The sequence below is a fragment of the Hyposmocoma kahamanoa genome, unplaced genomic scaffold (genome assembly GCF_003589595.1).
Source record: "Hyposmocoma kahamanoa isolate Upper Pololo Valley unplaced genomic scaffold, ASM358959v1 80, whole genome shotgun sequence".
Lineage (NCBI taxonomy): Eukaryota > Metazoa > Arthropoda > Insecta > Lepidoptera > Cosmopterigidae > Hyposmocoma > Hyposmocoma kahamanoa.
Genome location: NW_020654051.1, coordinates 3,063,861 through 3,085,982, shown reverse-complemented (window position 1 = coordinate 3,085,982; position 22,122 = coordinate 3,063,861). Strand labels below are relative to the sequence as shown.

The following is a 22,122-nucleotide window of genomic DNA, read 5'->3' as shown; positions in this document are numbered from 1 at the left end:
TGTTAAAATTGATTACGTAGCGTGACATATATTTATGTCAGCATTACCTTTATTTAAGGTGGTGTTTGTGTGTGTCTTTTTTACCAATAAAAGTTCTCCAAATTAAAAATTCTTTAGAATTCTTCTCAAGGGACTTTGATCATTCTTTCCCTGGACTCTTCACTTGCTATAGCCCGAAGAAAGTAATTAGTACATTTGAATGTACATTGCGCATATCGTCGTCGGGGACAGTGCAAATCCGCGTATGTAGCTTTGGTAAGAGGCGCGTATCTGCAGTAAACCAAATTTTATATCTCGCTGTATATCACGCTAATTTTGTTGCCACGGCATATACGCGGATTTGATTTGACCACTTTACCTTTACATTACCGACATGGAAACTCATAATCCAATGCTAGTTACGCGTAAGTGTACCATTCACGACGATATGGCGCTTTTCTTAGCTTAGGAGGTTAAAACATTTTCCAAATGTATTCATTTGGAACTGAAGTCCTCCTGACGTCCACAGCGAAAATGATTGGTGCGATGCCTGCAGTGGCCGTCCGGCATGAACGGCGGCGGAACGAGAAGCGGGGTGGGGGTGGAGGCCGCCGCCCTTCCCAGCTGCCCCTCCAGCTGGGACAGCCTTCTCATGGAGACCCTACACCGTCTCCGGACCACCACCGATTCAGGAATGAGCTGTATTTTTGCGGACGTGTAAGTACACATTTTATAAATACTATCCAGTACAGTCATTGACTTACAAATAAATGGACGACGGGTGTAATACAAAAACCACGAAAAAAATGTCCCAAGTCAACCTATTTAAACGTAGTGACATGTCAAGGAATATGAAAAAGCTAAAACGTTGAATTTAAATTGTAATGTCATCGCAGTACTGTCTAATTTTGCTTGCTTCGCTGTCAGTCGAACAAACGAAGACTAGAGCGTGAATGACGCTCTGTATACGATTTTAACGCCCTATAAGTTCGGATACTTTTTAGCGCGGACCCGACGTCCATATAATTGTAAGTCAATGAGTACAGTCAACAACGTATTGGGTTTTACACTCAAGATTTAAATGATAAAGTTTAAAGTCCGAAGCCTAAACGCAGTATTTAAGTTGGTAAAACAGTAATTCACTACAGTGACTAATAAAGTTAGTGCCTGCTTTCGAAGAAGTTTGTGATGTTATTGCAGAACAGGTTTCTACTTCATGTGTTTTTAGAGTCTTAAAATATTAATATCGATTTCTTTATTTGGAAACTACGACCTTTGCTCGAAAGTCGGTAGGTCAAACCAATTAGGCTACCAACTAATTAGATTACAAATCAATTGATACAAATCGCACTGCTATTACAATAGTGTTGTAACTAAAAATACGTGAAATTCAAGATCATACCTTTTCGGAATGTAAAATTTGATTCTCTACATGTCAATAAAACCGTCATTAGTCAGTATTGTACGAAACAATTAAAAGATATCTACTTAACTGAAAATGAGACAAACCGTATGTGAGCTAGTTCTGGACAAAACAGTCCTTACTCAAAAATATGAAATTATATTTCCCCTTTTATTTTTAAATACAAATGGCAAGTAGGAAATTGTTTGGATTTCAGTAATAAACTTTAACCTAAATATAAATTTTTATAATCTTTTACGGGAAGTGAGTAATCGTTTTCCACCGATTCTGAAAAAAATACACTTTTTTACTTAGTACACTATTGTATGAACAGTGCGAAATTAGGCTATTAGGGCTTTTTTTCATCCGTCCACCTGACCTCATTAATTCTGACTCAATCTAAATCTATCACCTGAGTGTAAAAAAGAAGAAAGATAGATATATGTACATGTATACAACTGTAAGGCAATTGCCTGGGCCTTTACAGTTTTAACTAACACTAATATTACCATGATTATTGATACATAGATGCGCCGCTAGAGACATCTAGTGAGAGATTTGAATTTACAGAATGCCGAAAAATCCAGAACAAAGATCTTTAATTAAAAAAACACATACCAGAATATCAACGACTCGATAACTGGACCCGTAGCTCAATTGGTGGCAACACTACGGTACAATATGGTCGTGGGTTCAAATCCCATCGGGTCGAAGAAAATTTTCCTGTGTTCGATCTGTATTTTAGTTAATAATCATAATAAAAACATCTCAATAATACACTAATATTACCAGATTGACGTAAGTTGCATAAACGACTGACCGTGCTTAAAATAATAAAGATTTAATATACTTATTTATATTATTTTATAATTATAATAACAACTAACCAAATAACAATTAACTAACGTTAGGCAAATGAATAATCCAGTTTTCGCAGGTGGCAGCCCTGCACGCTGTAGTCGGCTCTTTGCTACTTGGCGTCGTTGTGCTGGTGGTAGGGCTGGTGCAGTTGTCCCCGGGAGCTGAAGCCGCACAGCATCGCTTTTACCTGATGGGGGCTGGCGGCGCGCTCTTCGGCGCTGGCGTGATCGGCGCTATCCTTAGGTAAACTCCTCGCTCGGACATCATTATCTATTTCGCACAGCTTGGGCTAGACGTCAACTATGGCGCCATACATGTATAATAAAATTAATAAAACACATATCTATTATCTGCTCGTTAAACTGAACTTAAAATTAAAAACTGGCTATTAACCTTAGACCGCCGACCGACTTTAGCCGCCAAGCAGTAATGTGAGCATTACTGCATTTGAAGGATAAGAGTGCTGGTGAAATTACAGGCACATGGGACTTGTCAACTTATGTCTCAGGTTGGTGTGGCAGTACCATAATAACAGTAAAATAAACCCAACACTACTATGTAGCGATTGTTTAGTGTCACACACACACACACACGCACAGACAGACAAGAGTGTGTTAGTATTTATAAAATGGCGCGAATTTTTTTTTACGTTTATAGGCGAATATTTTCACATATTCGGATTAGATATCAGCTACTCGTTTGCGTCTTTAAATATTTATCTCGTTCAACCTGTCACCCTGTATAATGGCAGTGGTCCCTTGGTAATTAAAGGTAAGACCAGACGAGCGTGATCTTGTAGTTGTGAGTCGCGTAATTTACATTGCATTCGGTTTCATATAAAAGAAATCCGGTTGGTGCCACACGACGACGCAAAAGGAGTTACATGCTGACTCACGCGCGTAATTACCACCGAACTTCGGCCACACTTTGCGACGAATGGATGTGCGGGTGAAGGGAGGGGTGGGGGAAACACTTTGTTGGAATGTGGTAGGACCTTATACATCTGGATATTCACATGAACTTTCATATAATAACATTAAACTGCCCACACTTTAATCTTTTCATATTTTAGTGAGTGAACCCAGCTTCTTTTCCGAATATTATCTTGTAATGCTTCATAAATACAATTTATTTTTAATGGACCCATTACACTATATAATATGACACAAACACCCTGTACTAACGCTTAGAAGCAACTGAATAAAATACGTTCTTGTGGCGCCCCAACCGAATTTCAGCCGAACATATACTACGAGACTCAAAAAACGCAACTCACAACTTATGTAACTGTTTTTATAATAAAAAAAACGATCTCAAATGTGCATGGAATTACATACTTGCCTAGTTTTATTGAAATGCATTACCGGAAAGTGCACGATACCGGATTCATCCCTTAGCTTCCACCCTTACAAATGGAATATGTTCTTCAAATTTAAATGGGACCAATATGGGAATGAGGTACCCTCTTTCCAGTAAAAAAGAATCATCAAATTCCCAAATACAACAAACATACATACAAAAAAATACAATCGAATAGAGAACCTCCTCTTTTTTAAGGCGGTCAAAAATTACGTTCATCTGGCCTCACTCTTGATGACATTTTTAATGCAATAAAAACAAATGAAACATCATTTTTTTGCTAGTAAACATTTTACCATTATACGTTCAGAACTTGAGAATGTAGCAACAGCAACATAGTACATGCACGTAAACGGTATGTTATGGGCCGAAGATAATGTCAAATTATAATGTAATCAGCACCCGGACAACTAGTAAAAAAGTATAATACGCTAATTGAAATTGAGTTCTTTATAAAAGCTTATTCAGTAACGGTACTAGAAATAAATAACCTTGAAATTTACGACATATTGATTTTAACATTATGTAGGAAACTAGGTTCCCTAAGCCAACAGTAAAGCGAGAAAGGTGTGTTGTCGTCCATACAAATACACGGAATTATACTCCGCCCAAGCCTTTATTTGCATGCCTCCGAAGTTCCGTAATTATGGACATACCACCATAAACAAATAAATGTAATTTTACATTTAGTTAAGTACCTAAACAAATGGACTATAGAATTCGAGCTGTCAAAAGTGAAATAATTGGTTTGCTGGAGTATAGACCCGACGCGCTCCCGAACCGACACGCGCCCGAATCGCACCCGCTCTTTGTGTGTTTCACGCTTAACCCGATGTTAAACACTTACTTATATTAACTACCTAGACTATACGAGCTAACTGTAGATAATACAAAATGTGACGTAAGACCCACTTAGGTAAATGAAAGTTCTACCTGTTAGCGAAACAAGTAGCGGCGTTTTTTTAATACAATTAACCAGGGCTGGGTCTACACTTAGCTTTTATCGCATGCGAGCGGGTTATGTGGCTTCAATTAAAAAGTAATACAGGTATTAAAAGTCTGGCCAAATTGTTAAACGTTATTGAAAAAGACTGAACGTAGCGAAGTACAATTAAGAAATTGAAAATGTTTTATGAATATAACACAAAAAAAAAAATAAGTAGACGCACGCTCGACCGTAGTCTCACCTGATTTTAAGCGTCAATGTGTAGCCTTGAATAGCCCCAAATTGTAGTTTTCGGAAAATACTGATGTGATTGGCGTCGGGCGTAATGATTTATTTATATATAATAACTTTTTAGAAAAAAATAACCGAGCCAAGTGTTATTGAAATCGGTTACATGAAAGTGCGCGGATTTATCCCCTTGTTTGCCACTCTTAGAGATGGAATATTTTCTTCAAATTCAAATGGGACCAATACTGAGGTACCCTCTTTCCGCCAAAAAAAGAATCATCGAAATCGGTTCACAAATGCCGGAGTAATCGAATTGAGAACCTCTTCCTTTTGTGAAGTCCGTTATAAATACAAGGTGCCAAACAAATTTCCACACACATTCTTTCCTAGAAAGGCAAGTTCCCACAAAGACTCGACCAGAGATGCCTATTAATCTACGTTGATTCTCTCCCATAATCCAAATTTGGTCGGAGTACTCACTATTAGATGCGAAAGATGGGTCAATGCCATCTAGCGAATTTTAATGGAACTACTAAACATGGAACCTATAGTTGGTAAGACAGTTTATTGCAATAAGTAGATTTGTTACTAAACTTAATTACTCAAGTTGAAAGTAACAAATGACGACTCCAAATAAACAATGCGCGCTTGCTTGATCGCGTCTTAAATATGTTCTTCATATGCTTTCAGATGCATATGCATTCATTGGTACAACAAAAAATACCGCGAGGAAGCCGAAGAGGAAGAGGAGAGAGAACACGCTCCAGCCCACAACAACGGAGTTAGCACGGTCGAGAGCGGCCACGGCCACGGCCACGACCACAAACCGGACCACAAGCATGACAAATCCCACGACCACAAGAATGAGAAAGACAAACCGAAACTGAAGGCACAGCCGAGCATGGGACGAGAAGCCGATTTGATCAAGCAACCATCAGCTACAAGTGACACTTAAGCTAAGTCTTGACCAGTAACTTAGTGTAATTTAAAATAAACGTTCGTATTATGCCGCTGTTCCGTTTATTTAAGGGTGAATGCGGTTGGCCTTCTTTTCATTTCAATCGTGTTTAGTATGTTTAGGAAAACATCCCTTTTCCATTTCAACAGTATGGACGTTGCATTAACCCTTTGTTAAACTCACTTCCATAATAGCTGCTTTTAGGAAATTATATGACTATGCTCGATTGATTTTATCTTATCCCAATGTAGTATATTTTATGTTACTTAACGTACTCCAATTTATATTCGTATTCGGGTCGGAGGTCCATTGGTACGTTTTGAAATCTGCCTTTGTCTTGTGAGTTATAAAGATTGCGAGCTGGTCCTTCAGAACGCAACGGTGGACCTCCAGTATAAGAATTTTGTATGTAATATTGTGTGTATTACATGTTCTCTTAGATACAAGAGCTTTCTTCAAAGATTTTTCTTCCACCTTTCCTTCGTTCCGCTTCGGTTTTCAACTATTTTCAAGATGACTCTGACTTTCTTTACACTTATTAGTATACTTCCTCACTGGTCACTCCCGTTCATTCCATCTGCTTCTAACACTACATATCAAAAGCCTATAAATATGACGTATCCGTTGTTGTCCATGTTTCTAGTTTCTTTACGCTCGTTATACTTTCTCATTTGTCACTATCTCTGTCCAACTAATTCTTTCCTTCCGTATTAGGTGTTAAAAAAATTCGAGATTACGGAATGCTTGGACGTCAGGGTTTCAGAAACTTCAAGGTTATTCATCAGGACTATAGTGTCCGTGGTTACCCAATGTTAAACACGATAAATGGTAAGATAAAATTGTTATATAATTATCTGTGTTGGTTGAGATTCGACGAATATTCATCATGTTAAAAACCAATTGTTCATTACTTGCGTTTATTTAATTTTTCACCTTATATTGTTTAGTATTGTGACACATTTTTGGAACTAACGAAGGCCACCGCGATGTGTGATTGTATCGAGCGGTTCGAACGCGCGTTTGACATTGTATGAGTCTGGTGCATGCAACAATGTATGAAAAAACATGCAGACATATGTATATCGTACTTCGCGTATTTAGTTTAAGAAATACTCCTTCCAATCGGTTCATGTAATCCATTCAAGTCCCATTGTATATAAAACAAAGCTCATTATATATTTTATATGTATAAAACAGAGTTATTTACATATCATTTTAATTAGGTCCTACCCTTAATATCATTCGGTGAATTGTTTTCATATGAACGTGGTTATTTGATCACTTATTACATGGTTCATTCATTATCAGAGATCGGTAGTCAGATTATATTTGCCTAAACTTGAAAGAAGTAATATATACGTATAGAGTGTAGAGCTCGAAATTATTGTATTTTGTTCTATATTTTTAAAAGTAACTGACAAATATTTTACGACTCATATTTCGTGGAACGCTAAAATAAGGTTTAATTATAATGACAACGTTTAGTAACCACTCCGGCCACATATACCAGAACGTTTCAGCAGAAAAGGCGATTGGAGTTATTCTTTTTCGAATTCAACGTTCTGGTATATGTGGTTAGTGGTCCTATGAACGTTATTATCAGGATTTAGCCATTTCTCAGCGTTTCTCTAAATATGTTAATGAATGCATTTTGTTTTGATTTTTTATTAATTCCGTGAATTGCTTCCACAATGTTTTGGAATATACTCTTCCTATACCAATCTCTCTTCATTACAATTGTTTGTAAATTTTCGTCAAATTATTTTATATACCTATTAAGGTTTAGATTTTGAAAACTTTACAATTTTAATCCCAATTTCTATTTGCTTTTAAAGTGTATAAAATTCGGTGTTAATGATGAAAATTTATCAGTCAATGGACCACAGTAAACAGAGGAGCGATATAAATCATTTAAAAAAGCAAATCGGTTTATAAAAATCAAGTTAAAGTATATCTTTATAAGCCTGACCGTCCGCAGAACAGAAGGTATTTATTAAATGAGTATGTACTATCGAAATATATATCTATAGGAGTAAACAGGTTGCGAGGCAAGGGGTCGCAATAGAACGACAGGTCCGGAAGTTTGAGGCAAGCCTCTTTGTGTGCATACGCACTATGTGCATTCAAACTGCATAGCAATTACAACGCAATAAAAATGGAAGCAAATTAATTTGCTACTCCACGAACCCAGTGAAGGTTAAATCGTGCAAAGTAGCTGCGCTTGTGTTGAACATTGTTTCTTTTCATGCAGTTAATTTTCCCACCCTCCCTCCGCATAAAATTAATAACACAAGCACAACTGCTATATTTTTGATGGTGGTTTATTGAGGGTCGTATTCTAGAACTCTACTCAATGCTCAAGTCAGGATTGCACTGGAAACACAAGCACTGGAAATACGACCCTAATGGCAGGGACTTGAGTATGATTTCGAGTGCTTTAAACCATACTCAAATCCTAACTTGAGCATTGAGTAGAGTTTTAGAATACGACCCCATGACTGTAGTTGAGTTCGTGTTATTTATTTTATTAATTGTATGCGGCGGGAGGGTGGGAAAATTAACTGCATGAAAAAAAGAAACAAAATTCAACACAATCGCAGCCGCCAGGTAACGCCTAAATCTATTAACTACTTAATTACAATGCAGTCAGAATGCATGTCGTGTGTCTGCGCACTTAAATGTAATTATTATTAAGATTTTAGTGTCTGTATGTATAAATGTTAAACACATGTTTACGGCCATGTATTATTCTACAGTTATACGCGAGCTTAGCAAATGTGATTCTCGTACTATAATCCAATAATGAATAATGGATTTTCAAACTGGCTAGTAAGTACTTCGGTTTTCTCTCCATCGTAACCAATCTATCTCTAGCACAAGAATGGAAGAGGAAGACGTCGTGCAGCTATTTTTAAAAGTTCATTTCCAAAGGCAAATAACAACCAGTCTTCATTTCTCTGTCTACAATTCTCATTGATAAAAGTTAATAATATGTATATTATTATAATAATTAATGCATTAGATGTTGTCAATCGATGTTTTTAATAATTAAATACATACCTAAATGTGACCCTAGACCAACAATAAAAAAAAAATCCTCAAAAATATATCACTATGTAGTCTTAATATACATATTTATATCATAAAATAATTGTCGTGTCCGTCGCTACGTTTCTTCATGATTTTCGTGGTAGAACTTTTACATAATTTTCTATACTTTGTGCATTTGGAAATTTGGAGAAATATTAGAATTTTAATCCGAAGAGACTGAGAAAGAGTGTTCTAAAAAAATTTCAAAAGAAATATTGATTTTATTTTATTCAAATATTTTTTAATCACTGATGAAAAGACTACAGCGAATTGTAGTTTTATGGCATAATTGACAACAAATTTATTTACAAATATACACTTGGAAACGCAAAATATATAGCCAACGAAAGTTATAACGTTACAACGTTTGAAAGTATCACAGTTATTAACAACTTATAATTTGTTAAAACTGTGTATATTGACCTTATCTCTGTCCTGTGGCGCCTAACGCTTCTCAAGCAGAGGGACGTGGCTTCGTGTCCGGGCTTGCACCTCTGAGATTAACATCGTGGTTAAACCAAGCGTCGAACCATCAACAACTCCAGAACAAGCCTCGTAGTGAGGCGAAACACGTGTCAAATGTGTTCTCATTTAATAAAGTATTAATACCACTAAACAATGTATCTGTTGCAAACTGGAACACACCTTACCTATTTCTGCCGCCAAACAGTAACGTGAGCATTGCATTCCGGTTTAGAAGGATAAGGGTGAAATTACACGCACATGAGACTTTTCAACTTATGTCTCATTGTGATGATCGCAGTGGCAGTCCTCCTTCTTCGTACTTCTTCTGCTTCTTTAGTGGCAATCCTTGCGATCTAAAGATCTGAGTGACACTGCAACTATTATGGACAGGCGTGTCTCTAAGCATCAAGCGCACGACTTGTTCGTTCCGTCACTTAGTGTTATAAAAAAAACACTAGTCCGCCTAAAATAATCGGTGTAAAACGTTTAAGTAGAATTTTGAAAGTAATACATATCATCCCCTTTCGAGACTAACTTAAGCTAAAGCTGTAGCCTGTGTCAAACTTATCAATGATTAATTGAGAAAACCGTGTCTTATAGTTGAGACAAAAATGTTAGACATGACAGTTAGTGTGGAGAAGGACAGTGTGTTCTGGATCAAGTTACAACGTGACACTGGTCTGTTATTTTTGCGTCCAAGTGTAGTAATTTGAATCTTTTTACGTAAACTCATGGACAAACAAAAAAAGGTTGAATTATAATAACGAATGTTCATAATTATGAACCACTGGACACAGTACCAGAACGTTTAATTGGAAATCAGTACAGAGTACTAAAAACCTACCTCAAAAGTCATTCAACCCCTAGTTTGCCACCCTTTGAAGTGAAATGTTTTCTTCAAATTTAAATGGGACCAATAATGCGGTACCCTCTTTCCAACAAAAAAGAATCATCAAAGTCGGTTCTCAAATCTATCGCGTAACATACATACAAAAAAAAGCATATAGTCCAATTGAGAACCTCCTTAAGTCGGTCAAAAACAATGAACTTGAACCGTCTTTCTAAGTAGCTTGTGTGGAACATTGTAATCATATTCAACCTTTTTTTAGCGTACCTCTAAATAAGTCCTTGAGTATATTTCATAATAATTATGTAAATTTCTTTTAACTCATTGTATTGTTAGTAACATTGAAAACAAACTTCTAAGGAAGGGGTAGTAACAATTCATTTTCTAGATATAATGATCAAGACATTGAATGTTGTGCTGGTAAATTTATTGTAAATGTTTATTTAAGTATTCCATATTATATAGAGGAAACGGTTAGAATGTGTGACGTGATCTGAATACATAGCACAGGAAAAGAATCGCCCATCATTTCGTAAACGTTTTTATTGGAATTATGTCACATATTTTAACTAACTTTTAAGATTACGTTTGTCGATGTGGTAGCTTAAGCATAGTGATTACTTAATTACATAAACTAGTCCGTAATGTGAGATTAACTTCTCAAAATCTATCTATGTATAATTGCGCGCGAGAATTTTTTTAGGTAATCGTTGCCAAAGATATATTTATTGTTACTATTATTTATATTATGAACTTTGCTTGTTAAAGAGGAGACTTTCATCGCAGCATTTTTTGTCGAATTTATAATGGTTGATATTATTATTAAGTATATATTTCATTAGGCTTCCCTGTAATTCAAGTTGCGTGCCAAAGTGACGTGGTCTAACCACTTATTTGCAAAAAGTATATCTGAAACTGTTAATTTATGTGGTTCTTATTAATGTTTATACATTTGTTAAGCTTTTTCCCAACGGGATGTTTCTCAAGCTTATTAAATAAGAGTTGGACTTGAATATCTAGGTACCTTAACGACACTAATGGACCTAACTAATGAATTTGACAAGAAAATAATAGATCGAACACTGAGAAAAACTCATTCGATCGCTGCACTCTCAGGCAATCCGTGTCAGATGCTCTGCCAACTAAGCCACAGAACGAACCAGCAGACCTTGTGAACCTTTCCATGTGACTTTTTGCTGTAGCACCATCTCTGAGAAATTTATTTCTTCACCGGAGAGGTACATTTACAGCTACCATCGCTGACTAGATATGGCGCTTGAATAACGATATTTTTTTAATTTAGCCACGATGTTTTACTATCATGATATTCAATTTTTTTTTTTTTAAATTACTCCACTGGTATTTTTATAATCATTAATACAACGATAGAACACTATGTAAATTCCTTCGAATCGGCTGGTATCGAGCCAACGCCTTCAGCATACAGATGGCGCTGCGGCAAAAAAGTCGGAAAAAACCAAAAACAAATATCTACAACAGGCTATAGAAAAAATCGTAAGGTCTGTTGGTTTGTTCCGTAGCTCAGTTGGGAGAGCGTTATACTATTGGTATACTGAGGGCGCTGGTTCGAATCTAGCCGGATTGAACAAATTTTCTTACTCTTCGATCTGTGGATTAGTAATGATTGGAGAAATAATCAACTTCCATAAAAATTCTAAGTTACGTCTATTCCTAAGCAAGGGGACAGTATTGTGTAACAAAATGAGTTAACAACAGCACGCTAAGTAACCACCAGTTCGTTAACTTAACAAAATCCTAAAAATCATAATAGAGAACAAAAACGCTCTCCTTTCACAGTCCGTTCTATATTAAAAAAAAGTGATGTTTTTGGAATAATTTTCAACAGAATTCGAAACTCCCCGCGCCGCATTTTGCTAAACGAAACCTGAGTTGTTAAATTATAAATATGTATTGCTAATTATACACATAATGCATTTCTAGGTTCTATTTCCATATTATATCGATGCTGGAACGCAATCTAGTCGTGTATCGAAAAATTAAGTAACTTCTGAAGTTTTATTTACAAATTTTTTTCTTTGTTTCGCCAAAAACGAACATCGTATAACATAAAAAATATCGTTTATCTACACACATATCATAAACCCTCTATGGTGTGTTAAAAACAAAACAATTTGATTCGACCTCAATTGTAATATCAGTCGAGATGAAGTTTTATTCGAAATGAAATGTCAATAGCAAACAATTTTGACAAATTTCACACGGTACTTGATATCGAACGACATGATAGTTGGGGCCGATTCTAGTTTGTATATGAATTAAATAAAAACTACGGTTGTGTGTGCCGCCATTTCGCCAGTCGTAACATGCGGTTCCTGAACACATCATAGAGAGCTTATAATAAGTGCATAGATAAAGCAGTGTATGTAACTGTTTATAATTAGGCATCAAAACACCCGTGTTTTCGTGCCTTTCTTTATGTAACAATCACATAAACTACTATTTGTTTATTTATTCTGATACCAAATTTGTAGAAAAATCATTTTCTTATTTTTCTACGATACGACAAGATTTCTTTCCAATGTCGATATGTTATATTATTTACACGACACTTAAAGTATCGTATTAGACATTCCGCTGAAGCTTTGTATGTTTCAAATTACCGCCAAATGAAAAATATTATTATGTAATGTGTAAAAAACATTATATAAACTAGTAATTTAGGATATTATTATTGTATTTACTATTACTAAAATATACTGTTGAATCCATGGATGTAATGTAACAAAACAGTCTGTAATTGTAATGGTAAAATCTGATTATGTATGTAAAAATATATGTTATCCAGCCACACTTCCATCTAAATATTTCGGATTCACTGTGATGATATTCTTTCAATGTTCACTTTTCTTTTCAACATTATGTTATACCTGACATTATAGAATGATATTGTAGCACTAGAGCTCCTTCCGGTGAAGTATTGCTTCCTTACCTATTTCTGACGCCAAGCAATAACGTGAGCATTTGGTGTTGATGAAATTACAAGCACATGGTATTTGTCAACTTATGCATCAGGGAGATTTGCAGATTTCCCCCATTGAGCTAAGCTTATTCTTTGGCGGAAGTAACTGCCAGCTTTATCCAAGGCTAAAAATGCCCCATTGGCAGAATCATCATATGATTAATTGACAATTCGAATTATAAAATTTGGAATCTTTAACTTACACCTACCGGTCTAACCATTGACTTACAATTATATGGACGTCGGGTCCGCGCTAAAAAGTGTCCGAACTTATAGGGCGTTAAAATCGTATGCAGAGCGTCATTCACGCTTTAGTCTTCGTTTGTTCGACTGACAGCGAAGCAAGCAAAATTAGACAGTACTGCGATGACATTACAATTTAAATTCAACGTTTTAGCTGTTTCATATTCCTTTACATGTCAGTACGTTTAAATAGGTTGACTTGAGACATTTTTTTCCTGGTTTTTGTATTAGACCCGTCGTCCATTTATTTGTAAGTCAATGATTCATATTATGAATTTTGAACAAAACAAAACACGCAATTTATCTATTTGCCAGTGTGCTATGGAGTCAAGTGGTGGCTTCAACACGACGTACTCGAATTGTAAAATTTGGAATCTTTAACTTACACCTACCGGTCTAACTCAAAAACTAGTCTGAAGTGCAATGTCACGTCCTTTGCTGTTCCTAATATCTTTCTTTTTAATTCTGAAGTTGTGAATTATTTTCTGAAATATATTGGATTTAATATGTCACCTTAGAATAATAACGCATAGAAACCTAGTCCGCACACACTAACTGAGGCAAATTGAAGCGCTCCCAATGGGCCTACATGATCGGGCGGGGCTTCAGTGCTCAAGGTCAACTTGCACCGCGAACAGCTCAAGAATATTAGCTAAAAATTACAACATGTGCGGTAAATGAGTGTAAAAATACGTCAGACAAACATAAAATAGATACTAACATCACATTCCACAAGGAAGTAACGCGTTTCAACTTGTATTTTTATATAAATATTCACTAAAACCGAAAATTAACCTACTACTAAAACTAGCCTACATGAATTTGATTTTTCCCTCACTTGTGACAGTTCGTTTGATATGAAACTATCATTCTATACGTTATTATTCTAAGTATGTCACATTGAACTTCGGACTGGCTTTTTAAAAGGATAATTTTATGACCGCGCGGCGTTAATCGGTACATATTGGAACATATAGTATTTTATAAACATATTTTATGGGAACAGCGTCCCTGGTAGGTAATTGAATTTCGCAGTCACCATCAAAGTTATTACAATAATAAGAGCTATTTTTCCCAAGCGCGTGGTGTTTTAAAATCCATAAAAAATTCTTGATTGCTTTGGAAACTTAGTTCTATTTGGACGAACGTTACGGGTATATGAGGTAATATTAATTAAAATGCATATTCCCGTCGCGTGTTTAATAAACTTATTCCCCAACTTGGTATCATGCAGGTAAAGAACAGCAAATGTCTAGCTTTCTCTCATTCTACATTTGTTATGAATCATCTGCATCTGCAGACTTTCTTTTCGCTAGTGTTAAGTAATATACAAGATAGGGTTAAAATGCACGCTCTGTGACCTGTCCTTTTAAGTTAACTGGTTGGGCGGCATAGCTATCACAAAGTAACTTTTAGTCGTAATAATAAGACGATTGTCTATGATGTCAAAGGTATTATAGTTTTGGTTATTGTTACACTCTTTCGACAGTTAGGACTAAACCAATACTTGATGTTTAATCCGCTTATGAGAGTGCTTTTGTAGTGCTGCTAAAGTCATCGTATAAAACATTTAAGTCACAAATGAATGAACGTATTTTTCGATAACATCACAGTGAATGAATCTTACGAATATTTAAAATTTTTATCCTAGCCTTAAAATCCTAAAAGATTACTTATTTTTAAGTTTCAAAATCAACCGTCAAACAAGGTCGGTTATATAAAAAAGAATATATCAAAAACCATTTATCGTATAATTTAATTTAGAAAATCAATTTCTCTTTATATACCCTAGCGATATATAAATTAACTCTTACATTTCAGAATAATTGATTTTAAAATAATATTGACGTGTTTTATATTGGCGTATTGAAATGTTTTAGTTTAATTACGACTGTGCTGTTTTATATCTCATATATTTTATACCAATGTCTCTAATTAAAATGTGGACGGAAAATTTTGTTTTATTATTATAACCTTTTATGATTTTACTAAACGTCTGTTACTTTCTGGACGCCTGCTCTCTAAGGCGCAGCGCCCATTGGCGGGACGTCTGGCAAAGAATCTTTCGGCATTTCCACATGCAAGCGCACACTGACAGCCATTATGCCGCGGTATCCTGAGGCATACCGAAGCATTACGGTACGACATCGTGCTCGCGTCACCACCAGCCTCTCTTCAGATCAGTCGAAACCACGGAAGAAAAAAAGCAATTTGTATTTATTGTTCTGCGGTCGTAACCTTGCAGAGTGGTCTTCTACCAGTTGTAATTAAGAAGTATAGGTATTTATAAATGGTAGACTTGCTGAAGAAGAAGACGATAACTATATACCAAGTAGGAGGCATTCCCGAGGCTGTCTGCTAGCTTTGTTCTGGTAGCCATTATAATTGAAATTTAATTTGTCACCTAAAAATTCCCTATCGTGCCACCGTCAGCGCCGGGGTTTAAAGACTGATTCGGTGAGTTCTTGTTCTTGTTTAACTGATTATACCTACATCGTGAACGACTCGACGTCTGATAATGAACAAAGCCTGCATGCTGCATCATCTGCATCTGCTGTTCATTTCAACACCTTTATCCGTGTTCAGTGTTTCCCAAATCATACAATATGGTTATTTTGAACAACCATCATTTAGACGACCTATGCAATATAATTAAAAACGTTTTTTTTACGTGCAGGCAACGGTCATCCGCAGCATACTTTTCTTGTCAGCCAATGGCGTTTGAGGGCTACGTCATATTTTTATTATAAACTAAATTTGGTGATAGGTACAATAAATGACAGTACTACAATCTGGAACTGATAAGGCCTACTGATAGTAGTTACCTATATTTAAAAAACACGTACCCCACAAACTATAAGAAAACGTAATCGGTGTATTCACTGGAGCTGCATAACGACTGCAAGTACGCAGTACCAAAGGCAAAGCAATTCCAAAACCTTTCATACCAACTGGACGCTGACCTGTAACGAATTAGTTGGCGCGACGACGTCCTAACTATCTTATTATAAGTATTATTTTTCAGCCGAAATCCAAATTGTTGATAATATTACGAACAAACAAGGTAACCTACACATAGATACATTAGTTTAGGATGTATTTTATTGTGATTAACGACATAAAATAATTGCTTCATTTTAAAAAACTTCGTCGGCATTACAATAGACGTCAACGACGTCAGGACACAAAATACTGGCGGAAGTTCCTCTTTAAAAGGTTATGCTAACATGTTGGATAAGGGAGCTAGCTGCTTCGATTTTCTATTCGCCAGAGTCAGTGCATTACATATTTCTTTTTATAATTTTCTAAAAAGAAAGAACACTCGCAGCTCACGAACTTAGGGTTTGAAGTCTGGAATTTCAACGGAAAGATAAAGCGCCTATAAGGTTAGATCATCTAAATGTACTTATAGATATTTTTGACCAAATTTAAGATTTCACTTTCTAGATAAGTATGATGATACATAGCAAACAAACCTATATGTGTCGTCTTTAATTAATTTCTAGAATGTACATTTCTCGTCTAAAGTAAACAGGCCACAATATATGCCACCAAGCAATTCGCGAACAGATACCAGGATAACAGAAATGTCTTAGAATTTATTTCGCAACAAAGCGGAACGATTATTATTACTCTGCATAATTGAATGAATCTGAACAGGTAAAACTCTTGTCATGACACTATACATGCCATCTGTGATAGTTTCACTGAACTAGCTGGACAACCAGCGGAGGCAGAATGGTGAACAGCGTGTCCAAGCTGAGTATGTAGTACCAAATAAAATACATAGATGGCACTGGTTTTAAAATCAAATTACTGTAAATAAAAAATACTTCCTAGTTCAATCATCTACTTTATTTATTATATTGTAAGAAGCAAGAATATTAAGAACGAATTTTACTAAAATCTTGAATCACTCCAGTAGCACATATAAGAATTAAAAGATACATAAAATTCAAACATAATGTTTATTCACTGTTTGCCAGTTTTATAGGACTTTACATTTTCAATACATATTTCTCACGACTGCATATTTCTCAAATCGTGCAAAGTGCCATATTTCGACGATTGGTTTTCCACACTGAGGCGATAAGGCGCGTCTGCACGGCGCGGCAACGTCGCTTCGATAGCTCGCGTGTCGTCGCCTCTCATAATCGCCCGCTTGGGCACGCAGCTCACCAATCGCCCCTAGTTGCCGCGACGCGTTCTTGTCGCGTGGACCTTTGTCGCGAACCGTTGTTGTTTCAAAAATGGGTCCAAACAAACACACTTATTATCTCAGTGAAGAAACGGCCTGCAAACTAATCAAGGAAGTCAAATGTAGACCCTGTTTGTGGGATCCAGAAGACGAAAATTACACCAACAGATTACTGTGCGTTACAGCGTGGAAAGAGGTGGCTAAAAACGTCGGACTCACAGGTACGTATCATGACATGGTATTTGTATAGTTTAAGTAGATATTCATAGATGGCGTTAGAAGTAGCATGATTTGTTATTATTCCTGAACTTGTTTTGTTACTCCCATATTTTGAGGCTAGGTGACTTCGACATCATAATCTAATTCTAATGCTGAGCGCGGGTCTCCTATAAAGTAGATACTCTAAATAAACTCTCTAAATAAGGAATCTGCCTTACGAATGAGCGGTAGAGTTTAATATTGTGACGATTTCAAGTGTAATAATGCTTACCTATGAAATAAAGATTATTTTGAATTTGAATTTGAAACAAAATAGTTCATGATTCGGTAACAAAAATGACAATTAATTGTAACCAATTAGTGGGGAAGAATGAGACACCTTTGAACATTTTTTACATATCTGGTTATACAATCCTAAAAAATATTATTTATATGTTGTGATTGCTGCCGTAGTTACACCTATTATTTGGCTATAATCATTCATAATAAGCACGATCAAAAACTTTATAATTCTGTCAGAATTCCCATTTTTGTGAAGGAACTCAAATGTACAAAGCTGCTCCACGCCTAAGGCAATTTTGAACCCACCTTGGGGCACCTTTGAATTCATAAATTTAAATTAAAGTTATTTATTGCAAATATTTGTAATAAAATCTTTTATAATATATACATATCTAGTTCTTAATTCTGTTTAGTTAAATCTATAATCACAGAGCCATTAAAAATGTTTGGACGAAACCGAAACTCAAAGTTTAAATTATTAACTGCCATATAAAAAATAAATAAAAACTTAACTTCTTCTTAAGTAATTAATTATAAAATCACATGAATAGTACAAAATAGAATATAAATAACTTTAAAAAAATTAAAAAAACGACTTGTTATTTTTTCTTTTTATTCATTAATTTACTATTTTACTACGTATCACACTTTGTCTCCTTGCCGTCCGCCGGTTTGCAGATTGTGGTAATAGACAGTCGGACCATAATCACAAAAAATTTAAAAAATAGTTAGAAAAAATGTTTGTGTAATCATTCAATCAAAACATATAGAAATAATAAAGATTTTTAATCTGCCGCCTACGAAATATACCATAACACACCACGTGACGTCATACCTAAGGTAAATAAAGAAACGTCACCGTAATTCACTGTTCGCGTTTGGGCTTGTGTTTTTTCTCTGTTCAATCAATATGTAAATTTCTCGCGCAAATGGCAAGTGCACCTTGCCTAGTTTGTTTACCTACCAATGACGTCATGCATTTCAAGTTGATGTTGTTAAGCAGCGCCCCATTTGCGCGGCAATATTTTTATATTATTACATTTGAATATGGTTTTAGCGTCTTGAAAAGTTTTAAATAAAGTGAAATTTTTCTTAGTACCTATATGCATATTGTGGTTAATTTTTAATTCAGATAATAGTCCGATGCCCTATTGTATTTAAAAGCTTGTAATAAAAATACATAATTGATTAATGCTTAGTGTTCAGAAAATGAAAGCGTCCTTGTTCCTACAAAGGACTGTATCATTCTATTTTTACTGAAAATCGTTGAAAAATACTGTATTTTAAAGACAACAAGAAATTGTAGACAGAAACCAAAGGTAATAACAGGGCAAGGGCAAAAGTATTGAAAACAATTATACAAAGTATGATGGTGTTAGAGTTCTTATCAGCATGGAAGTGATTACCATTTCGGTGTATTTTTTTTATAACATCAAATGACGGGACTAGCAAGTCGTGCGCTTTATGGTAAGCTACACGCCTGTCCAAAACAGTGACAGTGCCACTCAGAGCTTTAAATTTCAAAGATCTGAGGGGCACTACCACTGCGCCTGTCACCTTGAGACATAAGTTGACAAGTCCCATATGCCTGCAATTTCACCAGCACCCTTACCCTTCAAAACTGGAACACGTAATGCTGACGTCACTGTTGGGCGGCAGAAATAGATAAGCTGGCAGTACTACCCTGGACGAACTCTTTCACAAGTTGGTACTATAACTGCTACTAAAAAAACAAATTCTCTATTTTGTTACTCATAATGACTATTTTAGTTTTTTATTAAGTAAATAAATAAATAAAACACACAAGTTAAAATTAAACCGCTAACAATGTTATCCCTTGTTTCAGAGATTATTCTTCGAGCGAAATGGAAGAATTTGCGCGATCTATTCAAGAAAGAATTGAAAAAATTCAAAACTACTTCGTTGAGCAATTATAAAGGGCGATGGAGGTATTTCCAACCTCTATGGTTCCTTTTCAAAATTTGTGATACAAATTTTGACGCCGAAACCCAAGAAAACGATGATCAGCTTGAGGTAGAAGTAGACAGTTTGAGTAACACAGAATATCTAGAGGAAAGCGGTCAAGAAGATTACGATGTAGAAATTGATAATTTCTTTCAAGTAGAATCGAATAAAGTCGACTTCCTGCAGGAGGATCCAATAAGTGAAAGAAAGCCTTATGCAGACGATGATTACGATTTAATGTTTTTGAAATCGTTAATGCCGTATTTTAGGCAGTTGGATTCGATGAGGAAGTTGGTGCTGAGAAGTAAGATACAGGATATGTTAATGAATGAAATTGCCGCGCAGAATGCATCTAGACATAATAAGTGAAGTCTTACCAGGTTTGATCCGCGCAACGCATAGATCCTATTCTTGAGCAAATGTTGTAACTTAAGACAAATCTTTCATGGCAACATTTAACAACATTCGAATCGTCGCATCGTGTCCTGTTTTTCAACAACAACGCATGGCGACACGCGTCGTAGACGACAACTAAGTAATATTCGACAAAATTAAAAGACAAGTTTCAAGAATGGAGCCTCATTCGCATCACGCGTCTTTTCATTTGGTCAAGTAGTGTTTATTTGGCAGTAATTGTTTCGGACGGAGATCGAGAGTAGACCCCCTAGCGCGTCACTGCGCGTAAGCGACGCGTGAAACCGCTCGACTTTAGCCGAGTGTCGACGCGCGCGTGTCGAACTCGTTTATAATTAAAAAAACAGGTTACTATAGGTATTAGACTATAAGCGCAAAAGTTGTGTAACCCACATTCAATTCGTTTTCTACAAAATTGCTTTAAATAAATGATCACGGATCAGCCATGACCATGGGACCTGTAAAGGACCCAATTGAAACCAATTGGTTAAAAATAGTTTCATTTTATCTACACGTATATCAAAAAAGGTAAACATGTGACTACTAGTGGAAAAATCTTCGTTTCTGAACGCCGAGTGACATCGTACTTTCGCTCGATCATTAGCACGAACGGATATTACAATTTTTGAATCGAAATCGAATTCGAAAAAGTTATTAACACCAGTGTTGCCAGATTGTTACTTTTCGTACATTCTGCGTCACTATTGATCTCTTCCCCGTTTTGCAGTGGCACAAACGCAAACCGCGAAGTTAAGAGAAAACAAAATTTAAAAAAAAACTTTTGATCTGTTTGCGTATTAAGCAAGAAAATTTTGCTTTCAAGGCAATTTTTGTAACTTTAAGTTGAGATTTTTTAAATGCAACTGTGCAAAGTACAGCGTGTAAAGTAATTAACTAAACATTCTTTACTGCGTATAATAAAATACAATGACAATACAGAACAATAAGTATACCCGGCTAAGCTAATGTACATATGCCAGGTATTCTTATTGCTAAGTAGCAATTAGACGCTTGTAGAAGCGCTACAGCCTACACCTTAGAGGTATATGTAATTGACTAAATGTAAACCAACCATAATGAGGTATTTTATGAGATTAAATTGTAAGTTACCTGGTTACTTATCGTAAAATTATAACGAACTTTTTGAAAATCGTTCCAAATCTATGATAATATTTTCAGCTACTTATTACGAACTGTCTATTTAAAATAGTTACTACTAAATACTTAAATCTAAACCGCATAAATTAAATATTTAAATAAAGATGTCTAATATTTTAATGTCACATATCACATATTTCCTACGAGAAACAACCTAAAAATCCAAAAGTTCGCAGCATTAGGTGAATGGTTCGCAGCCTTCAAAAAGACGGACAGTTAGTATCATGCGACCAAATTAAAGAGCACGGCAGTAATTCGACGTTCATGAAACTCACTAATAAATAATGTAATTTTGACCGGTTAACCCGATGCCATTACAACTAGGTACGTACGTTTGCTTTGTTTGCAAGTGACAACTGAAGTTTGTTTACATTTAGTTAAGTACTTAAACCTTTATACTATACACACTAATTTTAATACAATATCTAGTATGCAAAAGTGGTGCGCGCCGCGACTGTGGCGCTGCAGCTGCGCTTCTTAATATTGTATGAAAATTAGTAGTGGCGC

The 22,122-nt window shown here is 35.7% G+C and overlaps 2 protein-coding genes across 2 annotated transcripts in view; both read left to right on the top strand.

Annotated features, from left to right (window-relative positions):
- Window positions 1-8,001, top strand: part of LOC113233768 — a 123,846-nt gene extending 115,845 nt beyond the window's left edge. The window contains exons 3-5 of the mRNA XM_026468959.1: window positions 536-696; window positions 2,310-2,485; window positions 5,466-8,001. Coding sequence (XP_026324744.1) covers window positions 536-696; window positions 2,310-2,485; window positions 5,466-5,730 — 602 coding nt within the window. The 3' untranslated portion in view covers window positions 5,731-8,001. The remainder of the gene's footprint in view (window positions 1-535; window positions 697-2,309; window positions 2,486-5,465) is intronic.
- Window positions 8,002-17,394: 9,393 nt separating this feature from the next.
- On the top strand, window positions 17,395-22,116 carry LOC113233831. Its single transcript, XM_026469048.1, has 2 exons — window positions 17,395-17,798; window positions 19,925-22,116. The coding sequence occupies exons 1-2, from the start codon at window positions 17,630-17,632 to the stop codon at window positions 20,410-20,412; spliced, it is 657 nt and encodes a 218-aa protein (XP_026324833.1). The 5' UTR covers window positions 17,395-17,629; the 3' UTR covers window positions 20,413-22,116.
- Window positions 22,117-22,122: the final 6 nt, after the last annotated feature.